The sequence below is a fragment of the Dama dama genome, chromosome 11 (genome assembly GCF_033118175.1).
Source record: "Dama dama isolate Ldn47 chromosome 11, ASM3311817v1, whole genome shotgun sequence".
NCBI classification, from domain to species: domain Eukaryota; kingdom Metazoa; phylum Chordata; class Mammalia; order Artiodactyla; family Cervidae; genus Dama; species Dama dama.
The window spans coordinates 27,695,006-27,713,827 of record NC_083691.1 but is presented as its reverse complement, the minus strand read 5'-3'; the positions used below and the strand labels follow the sequence as shown (position 1 = coordinate 27,713,827).

Below are 18,822 nucleotides of genomic sequence, written 5' to 3'. Positions count from 1 at the left end.
TTTTGATGTCTGTAGTATCTGAAGGGTTGTCATTTCTCATTCCTGATATTGGTAATGTTTTATGTATTCTCACATTTTTTTCCTGAACAGTCTGGCTATAGAGATTTATCAGTTTTATTGAACCTGTTTTTAGTTTCATTTAGTTTCTCATTTGTTTTTCTGGTCTCAATTCGATAAATTTCTGCTATGAACCTTATTATTACTTTATTCTGCCTCCTGACTGGAGTCAGACCAACTATCTTTTATATCAATATACACAAGTATGTTAAGTCCTTTATTTAAGAGAGAGAGACTTTAAACTGTGTTTTTAAAAAGATCCACTTATGATTTCAAGAGACATACTTAAAATGACAAAAGATTAAAGATAAAAGACAAATAGGAGGATGATGCCAAAAAGAAAGCAAACTAGCAGTAATAACACCAACCAAAGTGGAATTCAAGGCACAGAGAATCAAATGAAAATTTGTGTAGCAGTACCAGAAAGTCTTTACCACTGAGCTTCCAGGGAAGCCACAAATTTGGATTATCACTGGCTTTCTTCCTTCTTTCCAGATATTTGTCATCTTGAAAATGGGGTTCACTGTACCTATTTTGCATATAATAGGTATAATAGGACTGACCGTCATTAACAACTAACTCTTAAAGATCATTTAAACCTATTTTAAAACAAACATTCTTTATAGTTGTGGCCTTTCTAAAAAAACATTACCAAGATGTTTTAATGTTTGCAACTGTGTGTGGTTTCCCTGATGTGCATGATTTGTCTGTTAAAATGTGTGATTCTAATCCTTAAATCATAACAATACCTTGATCAGGTACAGTGACACACATCTGCTGTGATATCTGACATTAGGCCATCATACAGCTAAACGTTGCTGCTGAGAAAGCCAGGTGAAGGTAAGAGAGAGCCTTCCATAGGGCATGCCCTTGTTTCCAGGTCAGTGCATGTCACTGACTCACACGCCTCTCTTGGCCTCCCTGACATTTCACATCACGTAGCACTTGCCAAAAGAAAAGGGTGACACAGGAATTGACTACAATTAATTTGACATTTGTGTTTGTTCTATATATTCTAAATGTTTGTCTTTTTTTTTTTTTTTTAATGTAGTTAACGCTGCCTACCTTGGGAGCCAAGAAATGAGGGAGGTAGTGAAGAGAGACAACGAAACCATCAAAGAACATTTATCTAAGGTAATCACTTTAGTGCTGTAGTACTTACTGAAGATGAAAGGCTAGAGTTGGTTAGAATTTGTAAGACCTCAAGGGTTTGTAAATTTCAGATCATGTTCTAGTTAACGTTAATGTAGTCCTTGAAAGCTGCATAGAACGTAAGTAAAGCTGACTGCATAGTTACTTAAATATGTTTTACCACCTGTTTTTGTTGGGTTTATTTTTAGAATTAATACTTCTCTCTAGAGCTTTGTACTGAAAAGACTCACAATAATATTTATGGGGAAAAAAAGTTATTTTAAAATATAAGCGAAACATTGGAAAAGAACTGACATTCCTGTGATCTGATGACTCAGTAAGCCCGTCTTTCTTCTTCTCCAATGCACTAGTGTAGGAATGCCCAGTTCTGACATCAAGACCAGTTTTCTATACAAGCAGGTGCGGAAAGGGAACGATTGAAATAGTTAGCACTTTTAAGTTGCTGCTGTAAGTGATAAAACCTTAATACAAGCATATTTGAAAGTACTAGTTTCTGAAACTGTGAGGGGCTGTGGTTTAGGATGTGTCGAAGCATCCTAGAATTTAGATGGCCCTGGTACTCCCCTGTCATTGTTTGCCTGTCTGTCCATTCTGAATAGGATAGAGTTGTGCCATCTAACATGATAGCCACTAGCCACATGGGGTTTATTCATGGCTCCTCTGAATTGAGCTGTGCCATAAGTATAAAATACACACTGGATTTCAGAAACTTAGTACCAAAAAAAAAAGTAAAATATTTCATTAATGTTTATATATTAATTACATGTTGAAAATGGTAATATTTTAGATACACTGCGTTAAATAATATATTGGATTGGCCAAAAATTTTGTTCAGATTTTTCTGTGTGATGTCACAGAAAAAGCTGAATGAACGTTTTGGCTAATCCAATATATTATTAAAAGTAATTTCATCCGTTCCTTTATATGACACTTTAAAAAATGTTGTTATTAGAAAATACACTAAACATTTTTTGTAAAATATAGTTAACCAGAGTTTTTTTGGTAATTACCTGCGTGCTTTTGTATTTCTGTTGGACTGTGCTAATATAGAACTTTGTAGTCAGTGCTGAACTGTGACATCTGCTGGATGCAGTGAAATGAGCCCCACTGAGTGACCAGCTCTAACAGGGCCCAGGAACCTACAATCTGCAAGTAAAATCTTAGATACTCTGCTATGTTTAGAATCTCTCCATAAACTTTGAGACATTTGACTTAAACTTGCCTACAGTTAATTCATATTTCTATAACCTCCCAATAAAGTTATCTTAAAGCAAGAAATGTATATGTTCTTAAAAAAATATTTTTAGAATATTGATCTATCGTAGCTTCACCCAGAGAGGACTTTTGAAAGTGCCAGTCTGTTTGTCTTATGACCACAGTGGTCATCATATTTCTAAAATAGCAGTTGGCTGAAGAGTGAAATTTTGAAGACAGAGGATACCCTCACTAGCTGAATGGGGGAGGTTGGGGCCTCATAGGGACCCTCTTTCCAGGGCTTGCAACTGTTTCCAGTCCCTGATGTCTGTGAAAATGCAAGAAAAACAGTATTTTATTTTTTATTTAAATTATAAGTGAATTTGTTTCAAAGCCTCATTTAAGTTCACAAGGCTAGAAGTTCATGAAAACAACTCAGTTCCCAGTTACGAAGAAGACTGGCAGATGCTCATTTCCGAAATTGACACTTGCTGAATGACTCGACCCGTCATGTGTCATATTCTGTCTTACCACCTGTGGAAGCCAGCTGCTGCGAAGTACTCATCATTCCTGGATTCTGTTTGTATGTTGTGCTCAGAAAGAGGTCAAAGGAAGGTGCTAACTTATTCCCGTCCTAAGTTAAATCCATATGCAAGTGTAATCATTCCCAGATAGAGGACCGCTCATGGTAACGGTGTCAGGACTGTACTTTGCAGAAACTTTTGTGGGAGAAATATGGAGGTATAATGGTAGATGGCAGGCATTTCAAGGTTAATGTTAACACACAGTCACAGGGCTAAACCTTTCCAGCTAGAAGGAATGGTTTTATTTTGTTTTTAAGATAGCATTGAAAAAAAGAAAAAAGATAGCATTGAATGTATTCATGAAACTTTGGAAAGCAAGGCATGTTTAGTTTAATGATGCAAAACTACCTGCAGTTAATTGACTACCCTCTCTGCCAGCCACATTTGAATTCTCCCCCAGAATAATACAGTTCCAATTGCTACGTGAAATGAGGTATAAAAAGACAGGAAGTTTATTGCCATTTTTTTGTTTCTGTAATGAAAAAAAAAAAAAAAAAGGAAACATGCTGTAATTTAATATTGGTAACAAGTTGAGTCAACATATGTCCCAGTCTGCTTGAGAAAGTAAAGAAACGAAAGGGCACATGGTTCTAGCAAAATAGTGGGCATTTCCCCATGCCCTCCAAACAATCCTGATAATTAGTCAGACTTGAAAATCAGTTCCCAAGACTAGACATATCCCTATTTTATTTTTTTTTAATGTTTATTTATTTATTTGGCTGCATCAGATCTTAGTTACAACCCTTGGCAGGATCTTTCATTGCAACATGTAGACTGTGTTAGTTATGGCATATTGGCTTTAGCTACACCACAGCATGTGGGATCTTAGTTACCTGACCAAGGATCGAACCTGCATCCCCTGCATTGCAAGATGGATTCTTAAGTACTGAACCACCAGGGAAGTCCCCATATCCCTGTTTTAGGTCATTGTAGTCACAGATACTCTGTCCCATCTCAGCCCAAACATAAGCATTCAGAAACGTCTTTCCTGTTCAGGACTGCCCATTTTGAGGATGTTTTGAGCCACACGTTTTGTTGCAAAAATCATTCAATTTTTATCTGTTATTCAACTTTTAAAACAGTTCTGGAAAATCTATCTTTGTGCCATCCAGGCAGGAAGCCACAGTAAAATTCGTCTAAAAACAGTCACTTTACTGCCTCATGTGGATGGCCTTTGGACTCTTTCTCCTCCTCTAGAGCACTGTCATAATCAGCAGGCTTTGGATCTAAATTCAAACTTTTTACCACTGCATTTCCATATGAGGAGATCTTTTTAATCTTCTTGAAGCTAATGGGCCTTTTTAACTCTGAAAAGTTTCCAGAGCTGACTGTCTTCCTTCTTTCCTAGGTCTGGAGACTTTCCCCCCAGAGTCAGCTGTGCTTCAGCACTACATACGATTGTTTCCTTTTCCGGAAGCAAAGATATCAGACTCAGTTGTCTCCCAAAGAGTAGAGCAGGGCCTGTGGCATCACAGGTTGTGTTCTTCCCTCACCTGACTACATTCTACCTGCCCTTTAGGACTTGTCTCCATTGTCCTCTTTAAGAGGCCTTCCCCAGCCACGGGTTTTGGTTAGAAGTCCCTCCCCTCAGCACCCCTGGCTCCATATGTAGAGTTATGATATCGCATTTCTCACACGGCATTTAAATAATCAGATCCCACCCCCACCCTCTTTGAAGGTTTTTCTCATCTTGGTGTCCGTGTGGCCTAGCACAGTGCGTCATATTTGAACAATCAGTTAATGTACACTAGACAGATGGACAGGAAAGCTCTGAGAGTATAGATTCTAAGCCTTTTTTGTGCCATGGATCTCTCTGACTGTGTCATGGATGGACTCCTCAGAATAATATTTTTTTAAGTGCATGAAGTATATTTTTTACCACAAAAAGTTATGTTGAAGTATCACTATCCAAATACATTAAAAGCATATTTGTGATGTATATTATGTGCATCTTTACTAACAAAATAAATGAGATATACTATCAGTCAGAATTACTATTGTAAATTTGTAGTGACGTGCATAAAAACTTTTAGTTTACCTACAACCAGTGTACTGTAATGTGAAGATTTCAGTAATTTTATAGATGACAAACAATAGATATTTCTAATCCTTCTGAAATCATGGTTAGAGGTTAGCAAAAAAGGATGCATTCTTTTTCCTATCCAAGTTCACATTACCCTCTCCCTACAACCACTACTGCATCCACCCATGAACGTGTGTGGACCTGTGGACCCCAGGTGAAGAAGCTTTGCTATGAGGCCCTGGAGAAGCTTAGGCAATGTGGTATTAACTCTGGCTTGGGCACTGGCCTGAGAATAAGAAGCCATGGTGTGCTACACTAAAGAGACTATTTTGAGTTGTTGGGAAGTTAAAGGGTTTAAGAAGGAGGGTAATAATCAAGGTGATGTTCAGGAGGTTTGACAACCATATCCCTTAACCACTGACCCATCAGAACATACGCCATCTGTGAACAGTCAGTCAGTTCAGAGGTACCAGTTCATATCAGTTAGCCCAAGGAATGTGGCTGGATTAACCAGTGAGGGGAATTATTTGGAAAAATGCGTATCAGAATGTTGGAAAAGAATGAAATTTGAGGTGGGAAAACCGTTTAGAAGACTTTTTCTAAGAACTAAGGCAAGGAAGTTGGGGGTAAAGATAGGGGTAGAATTTGGAAAGATCCAGGAAGTAGAATCAAAGACACTTAGCGCTCATAGATCATGAAAGCATGGCGATGGAGTAAGATTATTTCTCTGCATTTGGATTTTGTAACTCGTTAGGGAATATGGGAGGAGAAGTGCCAGCAAGTTGCAGGAGCTGGTTGAGAAAGTAGTTCCTTCTAGTCCTTTTGTTTGATATACCTGTGGGATACCCAGGGACACGTGTCTGGCAGGTAGCTGGATATATGTGGATAGGAAGCCTAGAAGAGGAATCTGGGCTGAACTTTGATTTGGGAATGATGAGGATATATTTGGAGTCCTGAGCATGGGTAATAGTAACCCAAGGAAATATGTAGAATGAGGAGAAAAGACATATAAAGGCTGATCCTTGGGGAACACAGCTAAAAAACTGGGAGGAAAGAGAGGAGCTAATGACTAAGACGGGAGTGGGGCGGGGGAGGTACGGGAATGTGAGCCAGGATGGAGTAAACCAAAGCAAGAGCATCAACTGTACATTTTCGCCACCCCAATCCCAATCCTTCTGGGAGCCCCCGGGGTATGCTCTGCATTATGAGGCACCTGGCGTGTCTGAGGCAAACAGGAGGTCAGCGTTCCCTTGCTCTGTCATTGTTCTCAACTACAAGGGGATGTATGTCTCTTCCACAGAAAAGTGAATTAGTGTTTGGTTTACAAACTTGAAGTTTTCATTTAAAACTCACTTAGGAGGGAAATTCTAAACTGCCGTGACCATCCTTGGCCTAGGCTCATGGAAACAGCTGGTGTGTGCTACTGCCAGGCGGAATTCAAGCATCACTATCAGTCAATAGGGCTCTGAAATCGTTCCCAGTGAGAGCACACGAGACGCTGCTTTCTGACCACAGTGGGCAGCGGTAAGAGGACTGCCTGCAAATGGTGCTGCCCCTGCCCCCAGAGGGCCAGCCTGGGGCCACGGTGTGGTTGGGAAAGGGGCCGAGGGTCCTCAGGAACAGGGACCCGCCTCCGCTATACTCGCCCCGTCCTGCTTAGCCCACCCGAGCCCAGAGGCGCATGTTGCCTTTGGGAACGAACAAACCTCGCGACCGTTCTCTGCAGACCTGGGCATGCAAATCCTTCGGACATGCCCATGTCCCGCTTAGCTGAGCATAGGACGCGCTCCCTGGACCCTGCTAACCAGGACTGCCTTTCCGCCAGCCTCAGCCTGAAACTGATTGTGTTAGTTCTGCCTATTCAATCTGAAGCCTGTTCAGAATACCATAATCATCCTGGATAAATAGATAGTCTGTTTGGGTCTCAGTCATTTGGACCTGGAGCCCTCCATCTGAAGCACTTTTGTGTCAGCACACCCTGGAGCTTTTCTGGTGGAGTTTTCTAGAGGAGCGTGATCCAGAGGAGGATGAGCATATGGGAAGCAGAGTCCTGAGAGTCACTACCTGAGGTCCACGCTCCAGCTCCACCGCTTGCTTGCTTAGGTGACCTTGGTTAAGTTACTAGACTTTACTGTGTCCCCTTTTTTTCATCAACAAAATGGTTTAATAATAGTATCTATTCTTATACAGTTGTTCCAAACCTGTAATACTACATATAATTCATATAAAGACCTTGCATATACTAAGCATTGAACAAAAGTTTATTATTATTATAAAGTTAGTCATATCCTAGGTATACCTCTGAGTACTTTAAAAAGACTTTACCTAACTTGTTCTCTCCATACCCACCCCCTTCAGGGCTTCCCTGGCAGCTCAGTTGGTAAGGAATCCTCCTGCAATGCAGGAGACCCCGGTTCAATTCCTGGGTTGGGAAGGTCCGCCAGAGAAGGGATAGGCTACCCACTCCAGTATTCTTGGGCTTTCCTTGTGGCTCAGCTGATAAGAATCCACCTGCAATGCAGGAGACCTGGGTTCAATTCCTGGGTTGGGAAGATCCCCTGGAGAAGGGAAAGGCTACCCACTCCAGTATTCTGACCTGGAGAATTCCATGGACTGTGTATAGTCCATGGGGTCACAGAGAGTCAGACATGACTGAGCAACTTTCACTTTCACCCATCCCTTCAGATGTTTTCATTCTGTATTGAAAGATTTTCGTAATACTATACGTAGCCAGTCCCATTCTGACCACTTCTTCCTATAAGATAAGGGAGATGTTGTGTGGGAGCAGCAGTGAAGGAAAACACAGTATTACTTAATCCTTACCAGAACTTCCAGTCCCCTGGTGCCTTTAGAATTCAGGTAAGCTGGCCTTGGCCGTTCCTCTAAGTTAGTTAAGCAAGACCCTTCTCATCTGCCGGTTTCCTGAGGCATATAACCAGGGAGAAACAGACGCACAGGGAGATAAGTTTGCTGCCGGTGCCACATACTTTGTTGCTTCATCAGAGGAAGCCTTGGGTCAGCTCCTCACTCCAGTCCCACGTAAGGAAGAGATGGAACTAGGTATCGATGCCCCAGTGACTTCCACTTGGGAATGAGCAGACTCTGGCCCTTTACACGTGAGTCGTGCAGAGACAAGAGAGCCCCACTTTGCAAGGTTTTCGATGCATGATTTTTCCAGTTTCTTGGAGAGTGGCCCAGTCTGTAACCTGCTTGGACCTCCTCCAGTGCCTGCAGGGGGAGCAGGGCTCAGTGCTCCTGAAGGATCGTGTGTTCCCCTCTGTCCTCGGCCACATTTTTTAATCTTCAGGGATTTTAATTCTCGTTTTTTTTTTTAAGAATGATAATTGATCGAGTTCTAGATGAAGGAAAGAAAGGAAGCAAGGTAAATTGGACAATGAATTTTCTAAACTCTCTCCCTTTCTTCAGCAATTGTTCAGGTTCTTAAAAATGGTTGCTCAGCCTCTTATACAGAGTGAACTAAGTCAGAAAGAGGAAAACAAGGATTGTGTATTAATGCATATATATATAAAATCTAAAAAAATGGTACTGATAAACCTAGTAGAGAATAGACTTACGGACACAGCAGGGGAAGGTGAGGGTGGGATGAATTGAGAAAGTGGCATTGAAACATATACACTATCATATGCAAAATAGATGGTTGGTGGGAAGCTGCTATATGACACAGGGAGGCCAGCCTGCCGCTCTGTGATGACCTAGGGGGTGAGGTGGGGGGAAGGGAGGGAGGCTCAGGAGGGAGGGGATATGCGTACATATATATATAATACATGTATATTATTATAGTATACATAATATTATATAATATAATATACATATATTTTTTATTTTATATTATATACATATACATACATATTATATATATTATATATATTATATATAAAATATAAATAATTATGAGTGATTTGCATTGTTCTATGGCAGAAACCAACACAACATTTAAGCAATTTTCCACCAATTAAAAAAGTTTTTTAAATGATTGCTCAGAAAGACTACAGTGAATTGGTTAAAGCTTTGTGATTGTTATTCTTCTATTCCCAAGAGGGATGGGATTTTTAAGTAACTGAAAAGAGATGCTTGTATTACAAAATAGGTTTCCTTTAACGTTGCAGGGTCAAGGCTCAGGTGTCTGACTTTGGGGGGAGGATAGAAAGAGGAGCCTGTTGTTCTTGTCCAGCAATTCCTATGACACCTGCAGTCCTAGTGAATTACTGCTTAGAAAGAATGAATTTGGATAGATTTTTTTCCCCTGATTTTATTGAGATAGAATTGACATATAACATTGTATTAAAGTGTACAACATAATGATTCAATATATGTATATATTGCACAATGATTATCACAGGTTTCGTTAACATCCATTACCTTAATTACAAATTTTTTCTTGGGATGAGAACTTTTAATGTCTACTCTCTTACTGACTTTCAAATATACAGTATAGTGTGAACTGTAGTCACCATGCTATACATTACATCCCCACAACTTATTTATCTTATAACTGGAAGTTTATAGCTTTTGACAACCTTCACCCATTTCCTTCACCACCTACCTAACCTTTTAAGACTCCACATATAAGTGAGATCATACAATATTTGTCTTTCTATGTCTGATTTCACTTAGCATAATACTCTCAGGGTCCATCTATATTGTCACAAATGGCAGGATTTCCTTCTTTATTTATAGCTGAATAATATTTATTATCACCAGAGATTTGTGTGTATGGCTTTTCTTTGTGTTTAATATCTTAAGATGTTGATAAATCATTGAAAGTGATTTTTGTTACTTAGTTAAATCAAACATATAAACTTGTGTTATAAGGTGGGTTTTAGTATGTCTTCCGTTCTTACAATAAACCCTCTATTAGTAATGCATAAAAGCCAGCAACTCCATGTATACTAAAACGAAACTTTGCTGCGTCCCTCGGATCAGAAGTCAGGTTTTCCTCCTACAGCACTTTGTTCATGCCTCTCTCTACCTGTTATGTTCAAGGGCAGCTTGTACTTGCCTGTGTTCTTGCCTACTCTGGAGCTTCTCTAAGGCAGAGCTGTCTTACTTCTGAGTTTCAACCACTTAGCCAGTGCCAGGTGGGATATAAATTTAGAGTCATTTTGGGTGGAAATGCTGTGAATCTGTCAGATTCAGCAGTAAAAAGCTAAAAGAAAAAAATACATGAGAAAAGACAACTGTGGCTCCTATATGGGGGCAAGCTTCAACAACTCACAGGGACATTTTAGCAGGGACATATCTCCTTAGGGGCAACAGAAGAGTTAAAAGAAAATATGTCTGAGAGTACAGAAATGTTAGTAACCATAATTCCACCTTATTGTGGAAGGTACCCAGAGAAAAGCAAAAGCACAGTCCTGGACAATCAGAATCTAGAACTGAGAAAATTAAACTTTCTATTTAATAGAGAAATGATTACTTAACATAACAATTTAGAAATACAATAATTTCCATCTCTAATAATGTATACTCTTGAACAGTTCCCATGCATATTAAAGCAAGTGCCAAGGAAAAATACTATAGGAAATGATGTGTTTTCTTGTAAACGTTTGATTTAAACATCCTACTGATAGCCTGAGATTCTTAGTTAACAGTAAGTATTTTCATAGTATTATGACATGCAGCACCCTAGAAGAACTACATGGACTTAACCTGTCGGAGACTATCACATTCAGTTAGGTTTCATAACCAGTTTAAGATTTCTCAGTCTTCAGGTTTGTGTTTTCATTCCATGGTTCTGTTTATTCTTAATCGTAAACAGTAATATAAGATTCTGACTAGTAATGCTGTCTCTGGATTTATAACTGAATTTTTCATTGGGTTATATTCACTAATTGTTTCAACTTAAGCACGTTGGTTCACTAAGCCTAAATTTCCTTGTCTGTAAAATATTATTGTAAGAACTCAGTGAACATAAAACTTAACATAGAGTCTGTTATTACAAATTATTCTGTTTTCTTTAGGACATCATTACTTGTTGCGATTCAGTTTTCCATATCAGTGTATTAATAGTAATGGTATACACTCTTAACCACTATGCTTTGGTGTCTGCTTATTTCCTTCTTTCTACTTCACCTGTCCTTCCCCACCCCCCAGCACTACCTCCACACACCCCATACTTTTCCAGTTTCCTGTTTAGGGCTACAGGTGCAGAGTCCTCTGTTCAGATCTATTGCCTGTGACTTAAAATCCAGAGGGAACAGGAAGTATCTTGAGCCAATATATGTAAAGGCATTAGAAATAACCACGTGTTTGACTTATAAGCCAAGATTTTCTTACAGAGCCCTTCATTGAATATAGCCTGAAGAAGAACTTAAAAAACAAAACCACCTTGCCCCACTATCACTTAGAAATGTAACCAGATACAGCCCCTCCTCAAAATAATCATAGTCATGGAGGACTGAGAGGTAAAATCAAATGAATGTATGAGGAATCTGTGATCCTCATTGTTAACACTGTCTTCAACACTGACATCACTTTGTGTTGAGATTTCTAGTACATGCCTTGGGCAGTGCTTGCTCCATAACTACTTGGACAGGACTTGTCTCTTGATACCTGAAGGTAGGTGTATGTCCCTGTAATCCATATTTATTATTCCTGCTCAACTGTCTGACACCTTCATGCATGAGAAAAGAGATGGTGTTTCCCCAGTGTTGGACTTCTCAATGGAGACATTTCAAGTTATAATTGCCTCACTGAAAAGTAAATGCATCATAGAAATAGTCTTTGAAGAGGTAGGTGGAAAGCAAATTGCAGATGCCACCATGATGCTGTCCTCCTTGTCAGAGACTTCATTGGGAGCGATATTTTTTGCATTGCTTTCTTTCTCACTGACCTTTTGTATTAGGGTTTTTCACACAACCTCACCACCGTAGCCTGTACTAGCATTAGGACTCCCAAGGCACTCTTCTTGGTGAGAGAAGAGAGCACTCTGGAGCAGAGGAACAGACAGACCTGATGGCCACGAACCCAAGCCTGAATTTTGAATTTCCAGATTTTGTTGTTGTTGTTTTTTAATTTCCAGATTTTTAAACACAGTATGTTTAAACATACTCTGTTTAACAAAGTATGTTTCATACTCTGAGAAAGTGCTGAACAACTGTGCATAATGACTGTTCCAGATGCTGTTTCCTGGATATAATTTAAAGGATTCTTGGTGCTAAGAGTAGGGAGTGGTTTAGAGGGAACCTGAAGTTATTAGCCCTATTAGTAGGTCATTAATGCCTGCAGACAGCTTGTACTCCTGACAGTATTTCAAGGGAAAGCTGTGGTAGGGTGGTTGCTGAGAAATTTTGAGGAACTTATTTGTCCACAGCCGGCCAGAATCATCACCTACTGGTTGTGAAGTTGCAGCATTTTAGAGCCATAGAGAGACCAGCACCAGGGAAAAAGAACCTGGCAACTCTCGTTCTCTAGGAAACAAAAGCAACTTCATACTCTGCTAAGAATCCTGGCAAAATGAATTCTGGTTTTGGTACTTTGGCATGCCCAAAAATGGTTGTAGTGAGAAAAATAGGAGAATAAGAAGAGTAAGTTAAGTGAGAAATCTATGAGCCACAGATCCTTTGCAGCTTTCACGACTAAATCCCAGGTGAGAGCCAGAAAAATCTCTATGAAGTGATTCAGAATAAGTCTACAACTCAAGGTTGAGTTGTTAGTAATTGACTCTCTGGAGTGCTACATTAAATATTCTCCCCTTTAAAGTGTTTCTTAATTAACCATCTCTTTGAATGTTGGTTATGCCATAATGTTACTATACTAAAGGCTGGTATTTTTATAAGATTGACTTCACCTCTCCTTATTCCGATATGGATTTAATGATCCAAAGAGAAAATTAACCCAGTGGGCACTAACATTTATTTCCCGTATCCTCCTCCCTCCTCTACTTGATCCCCTCCAGAGGTCTCTCTTCGTCATCCCAGCCAGAGTAGGTTTCCTACCACACAGACTCAGTCATGTCACTTCAGTGTGTGAAGTCTTTTGTTAGCTCCTGTGGACTTCAGAACAAGGTCCAACGTCCTTAGTGGGGCTCAGAGGCTGTTCAGGACTTCATTTCTCTCCACCTCCTCTCCCACCACCCATATTCTAACCAGTTCTAATTACTTCCAATGTCCAAGTGTGCCGTGCTCCTTCATACTTTTTATTTGCTGGTATGCTCTGCACAGGGCGCCCTCCCAGACTGAAGACTCAGCTTGGGCCTCAGTGCCCTGAGGAACCTCTCCTGCCCACTGGTTCCCACCAGACGCCCTCATCCGGGCTACTTGCCTTGTGTGCGCGGCGCCTCCAATCCTTCCTCCCCCTTGTTACCTGTTTTCCAGGTTCCTAGTACAGAGAAGATGCTCAATAAGTATTTGCCCGACAGATTAATGATTAAGCATTTGAATGAGTGAGCTGATTTGGTGTGTTGTGGAAGTATAAGTGACTGTAACTAAGGGCTGGAGCCACTTAAGGGCTGGAGCCAGGCAGAACTCTTTTTTTCCAGTGATGACAGATGTCAGAGGGGCCAAAAAATTAGGGTTTGTGTATGTGTGTGTGTGTGTGTGTGTGTGTGTGTGTGTGTGTAGAAATTACTTGTATGTACCTTTCTGAATAAGATTTCACTTTTGTTGCCTTTTTTTTTTCAAAAATGCAGAAGTAGAATATAGTTTTTTGATAAAGAACAGCAGCTTAGGGCTAGATGTTGAGATAAAGATGTATGTGTATATATATACTTATAGATGTATATGTGAATATACATATACATACACACATATATATTTATGTGTGTGTATATATAATTCAGTGCCCATAAACATATGCACATATGTGTGCATATATACACATATGTACATGTATATACATATGTGTTGGAGAAGGAAATGGCAAGCCACTGCAGTATTCTGGCCTGGAAAATTCCATGGACAGAGGAGCCTGGTGGACTCCAGCCCATGGGGTCGCAAAGAGTCGGCCGCGACTGCACACATGGATGGGTGTGTGTTTGTGTATCAGAGGCTGGGGCAGATCCAGTATTCAATAAGCATCCTAGGCATGCCTCCTCAAAGGAAGCTCTCTCTCCATCCCACCTGCTTGCTGTCATCTGAAGGATGATTATAGCGCCTCCTCCCAAATCAGCATTCTCTCGCTGCTCCATGGAGCCTGTTTGTAGAAATGTCACAGACACCCTCAGGGTTCTGATCACAATTCATCTGCTACGCTGAGAAACCTGAGTCCGTCTGATTCATCTTTGTGTACATTCAACAAACATGTCCCATGTGCCTAGCATGTGGCTGTATGAAAACTGTTATTCGTAGTGAATGGTTGTAAGTCACTCAGTGATCATGTATGTCTCAATAACTCTTCCTTGCCCCTCTTGGCACACTTTCCAGTGTCCATCCCAACCACAACATATACTACTTTGCTGGCGAATCCTTTCAGTGGATCATGGGTGATGTATCACACAGGACTCTCCCTACATGGGTTTCTTAACATCAGATGCCGAGATTCACTCCCATAAACCATGAAGGCTCACTGCCTTGAGAGAGCCACTCTCCACAGCAAGCTTTGGGACCAGAGTACAGGGCCAGCTGCAGGGGCTGTTTTCAAAGTGTCGTAGGTTGCTTGTGTCAGATCCATGCTGGGAGGGGAACTCTAATAAAGTGTTTTTGTCTTGTCTTCTAGCTTATATTTTACTATGGTACTACAGACGGTTGGTGTCCAAAACAGTACTATGACGACATAAAGAAAGATTTTCCAGAAGGAGATATTCGACTCTGTGAGAAAAAAATACCTCATGCGTTTATCCTCAATTTTTTCCAGGAAGTGGCCAACATGGTAGCTGACTGGCTAAAGGATGATCTGTCCAAAATGTAAATACTGACACAAGGTGCGAACACCGACAGCTAGTACATAGAGGCGGTAGGTATACTGCCTCTTAGTAGCAAATAGTATACTTAATGGGTAAATGTCTAATCTTAATATTTGATGTTAGAAGAGGAAAAAAAGTGAGACCCTCTTGGCTTAAAAAACTCAGTTCCCAGCTCCGCGTGCTACAGACTGCAACAAACACAGTTGACCAATATTCCCTAGAATTAACAACACATTCCCAAGACTCAGGGAACACAGTGATCTAAACAAAGTCTTTCATGTGTGCACGAAATGCCCAGTGGCACCATCAACTTAATTTTTATAGGCAAGATCATTGCACAAAAGGAAATCTAAATTTTTTATTTTAATTTACAATATAGAATAGCACCTCCCCCCTCCCCAGAGAAAACTGTGAAAGATCTAGTAGAAAATGTAAAGGACCAGTGAATGTCAAGTGCATAGTCAGACATGTGAAGCATATGAAATTATGAGAAGAATACACTCATCCAGGAAGTGACAAGCAGTGGAGCTTGGCAGTGGACCCAGGTCTCTCTTAAGGACAGAAACTGAAGGTCAGCCCAACTAACTTTGCACAGATCTTGGCTAAAATCACCAAAATCAGACTGGATACCAGGACAGCCTGTACACCCTGCCTCTTACTACCTTGCCGCGTGTCTCAGACCACCAAGTCAGCCTTCTGTCTGGCTGCTGGTGCACAAGCCCAGCAGAGCCAGTGGCAGGGGACATACTGCCTGTCTCCTTCCCTGAGGCGAGTGACTTCCTGACGTGCCACAGTAATGAGCGAATAAAGCTCGTCAGACGTTCCTCTGGTCCACTAAGAGCTAATAAGCGTTACTGAAGGATCCCAACTATACCTTCCTCCACAGCCAACCAGTAAGTCCTGGATGGGAGCTCCCTGCAGGCTTCCGTTCTCCAGAGCCAGCACGGGGTGACACTGAGCTGCCCCCATGAACCTCTTGCCTGCCACAGGCAACTGCCCATTCTGTGATTTTTTCAGTCAAACTCCACTGCAGACCAGCAATGAGCCAAGTGCTATAAAGACCTTGAGGATAGTCTGTTAGCTACATTAATGATTCTTTTCTTCTGAAAATCTTCCAGGAAGTAAATTTTGAAAGGGCATCTTTAAATTGCTGAATAGAGGATCATCATAAATGAGTTCTCCACTTAGTTGGAAAGAAATTGTTTTACTAATGAACCAAAAAAAAAAACCCCATTAAATTATGTGAATTCACCCTCTCCAGACACCTTGAGTTCCAATAAAGAAGAAGCTTGTTCTCTGATCTAGAGCTTGCTAACAATATTGCTTCCTTCCCTCAATTGATTCAATCCTGGGACCTTAGGATTTAATTAGCCAGTAAATCCACTGACTGTGGAGATGGTTGATGATAGATAGAAACATTCCATTTTTTCTCCTGGAGGAAATCCCTCATGGTGTTATCATTTCGTAAGGACAAGGGGATGTTGTCCTTCTTCTCAAAACCTAAAGCCCTCTGATGAAAGATTCAGCTCTGATATGCTGCCAACCCAGTGGTGAATGTCGAATGAAATATGATCCTTTGGCCTGGCTTCCACATCAGAGCAAATGACGTCTCAGAGGGGAGGAGCCAAGTTCCAGGCAAACCATGCTCTCAGCCCCAGAAAGGGGCCAGTAGATGTATAAGGCATTGGCAGAAGGCTGCATACATAAAGTCCTTTTTGGCAGCTGTGTGGAGAGGCCTTCTAGAAATCTAATGTTAGGAGCTGGGTCTCAGGACTCTGAAGTACCTTGCATACAGGAGATGCTCTATAAGATACTGAAGCACTTAAGCAAGTACTAGGTAAATCATGCTACTAGAATCAAGAATAACACACCCAGTGTTTCTGTTAGCCTTATTTTACAATGTTACTTCATGTTTCAGAAGTCCACATGTATGAAATTATATCTGATAAACCAAAGTTTACCAGAGCTTAAAAAATAATAAGTAAAATGATAAAGTAAAAGATACTGGCTCGTAATTCCTATTAATCATCTAAGCACCAAATGAATTTTCAAAATAAATATTTTACCCACACTTTATGATCCTGCCTGGCCTGACCTCTGTGTGTTGGGGAGGAGGGGTACAGGCTTCACGTTCTCCTGAGGTAGACTCAGGTCATAGCCTCTCAATTAAGGGCTTCCCAGGTGGCACTAGTGGTAAAGAAGCCATCTGCCAATGCAGGAGACTTAAGAGATGAGGGTTCAATTTCTGGAAAGATTCCCTGGAAGAGGAAAAGGCAGTCCACTCCAGTATTCTTGCCTGGTGAATCCCGTGGACAGAGGAGCCTGGTGGGCTATAGTCCATGGGTCGCAAAGAGTCAGACACAACTGAAGTGACTTAGCACCCATGCACCCTCTTGGTTAAATTGAAAGCCACTTTTTCAATGCTTCTTTTAGAGAGGGAAGGATCAGATTTTGGAAGATTGAAGCTCATTTTGTTTCATGAAGAATTAAACAAGTGTTCATGCATGTATATGAGGTGATAAGGTAAGGCTCTGGAGGCCTTACCATCTGTGTGATTTTGGACAGCTTCATCTAATTTCTCCATGCCTCAGTGTCCTCATTCATAAGATAGGATTAATAATAATACATACCTCACATTGTTGGAAGAATGGGATGATTAAATGAAAGCATTTAGCACAGTGCCTGACAAAGAGTATCTTCTCAATAAAGATCGGCTGTATTACTGATTGTTAAATATCATCATAACATAAAATAAAGACTAAAGTTGGTCGGCAATGGATGAAATCCATTTTCCAGAAGCATTTCTGCCTGTGTATGCCAGTCAGCCACTGGGATGGTCCTTGTTAAAAGGTTTAATAATCTGCTCTGGGGTTATCTAGTGCTGAGTAAAAGGCCTACACTGGAAATCATGACTGGTTGTCCCCAGTATGCTCTGGACCACGAGGGAGAAGCTGCAGAGGCTGCCCCTGTGGCTTTTTGTGGCCAGACATTCAAGGCAACAGCCCACTTACCATAGGCCTCTCCACTCAACCCTTGAAGAGCCAGTGACCTCCAAAGTCTTGATTTGTCTTTATCCTACCTTATATTAAAATTAGGTTTAATTCCAGACTTGAGGGAACACAACAACTTAATGTAACACCTGATTCTGGATTAGATGTTATATTAAAAAAAAAAAAGAAAAAACAGTGTTGGGACAGTTTGCAGAACTTCATTGCATGGGACCTAAAGTTTTTAAATGGGAATAAGAGATCAATGGTAATTATCTGATGTCAGCGGTTTTATTTTAAATAGGAGAATGTCCTTATTTGCAGTGAAGACACTAAAATGTGTCGGAGCCATAGAACATTGTGTCAGTTTACACTCAAATAGTTCAGAGGAAAAAAATGTTCTTTGTTCTTGCAACATTTCTGTATGTTTGAGATGATTTTGAAATGTATACAAATAATAATTTGGAAAAAAAAAATGCTCTTTCCTTCTGCATCTGTCTCTTATTGCTTCTTTTCCAGAAAGTGAATTACTTCTTCTAGGAAGTAAATGAAGACATAAAGACTGTGTTTCAAATTGTGGGTCTTTCATTTATTAGGTGTGTGATGTTCCGAGGCTTCACCTCCCCGCCTCCACTGTCCTCACCCTTGAAAGCACTTGCATTAGCTTTAGGAGCTTGGAAGGGTTTTTGTTTGTCTTTAATGGGGTCAGGTGAGGTCTTGCATATAGTATCTAGCACCCTGTCTGGTAGATGTTCTATGAAATGGTACCCAAAGGACGACTGCACACTTGTTTGTCTTGCGCTCTCTTCCCTGTGGTTCTGTGCAGGACTCTGCAATTCCCCATTTCTGCGTCGTTTCACCCAGCCTGAGACCTTCTAACTGTCTCAGCGTTTCTGATTCATATTGATCAAGGAGGGGGCCACTCCCCCACCTGACACCGCTTTCTGACCCCAGGCCATACAG

General features: G+C 40.7%; 1 protein-coding gene across 6 annotated transcripts in view; it reads left to right on the top strand.

Annotated features, from left to right (window-relative positions):
• LDAH (lipid droplet associated hydrolase) overlaps positions 1–16,948 on the top strand; it is a 90,644-nt gene extending 73,696 nt beyond the window's left edge. For 3 of the 6 annotated variants that reach the window (XM_061154878.1, XM_061154879.1, XM_061154881.1), the window contains exons 6-7: positions 1,109–1,191; positions 14,686–16,948. In XM_061154878.1, coding sequence (XP_061010861.1) covers positions 1,109–1,191; positions 14,686–14,877 — 275 coding nt within the window. In that variant the 3' untranslated portion in view covers positions 14,878–16,948. Of the gene's footprint in view, positions 1–1,108; positions 1,192–2,259; positions 8,586–14,685 lie in introns of those variants that run through there. The other 3 variants (XR_009694657.1, XM_061154880.1, XR_009694656.1) reach the window with 2 other exon arrangements.
• The last annotated feature ends 1,874 nt before the right edge of the window (positions 16,949–18,822 follow it).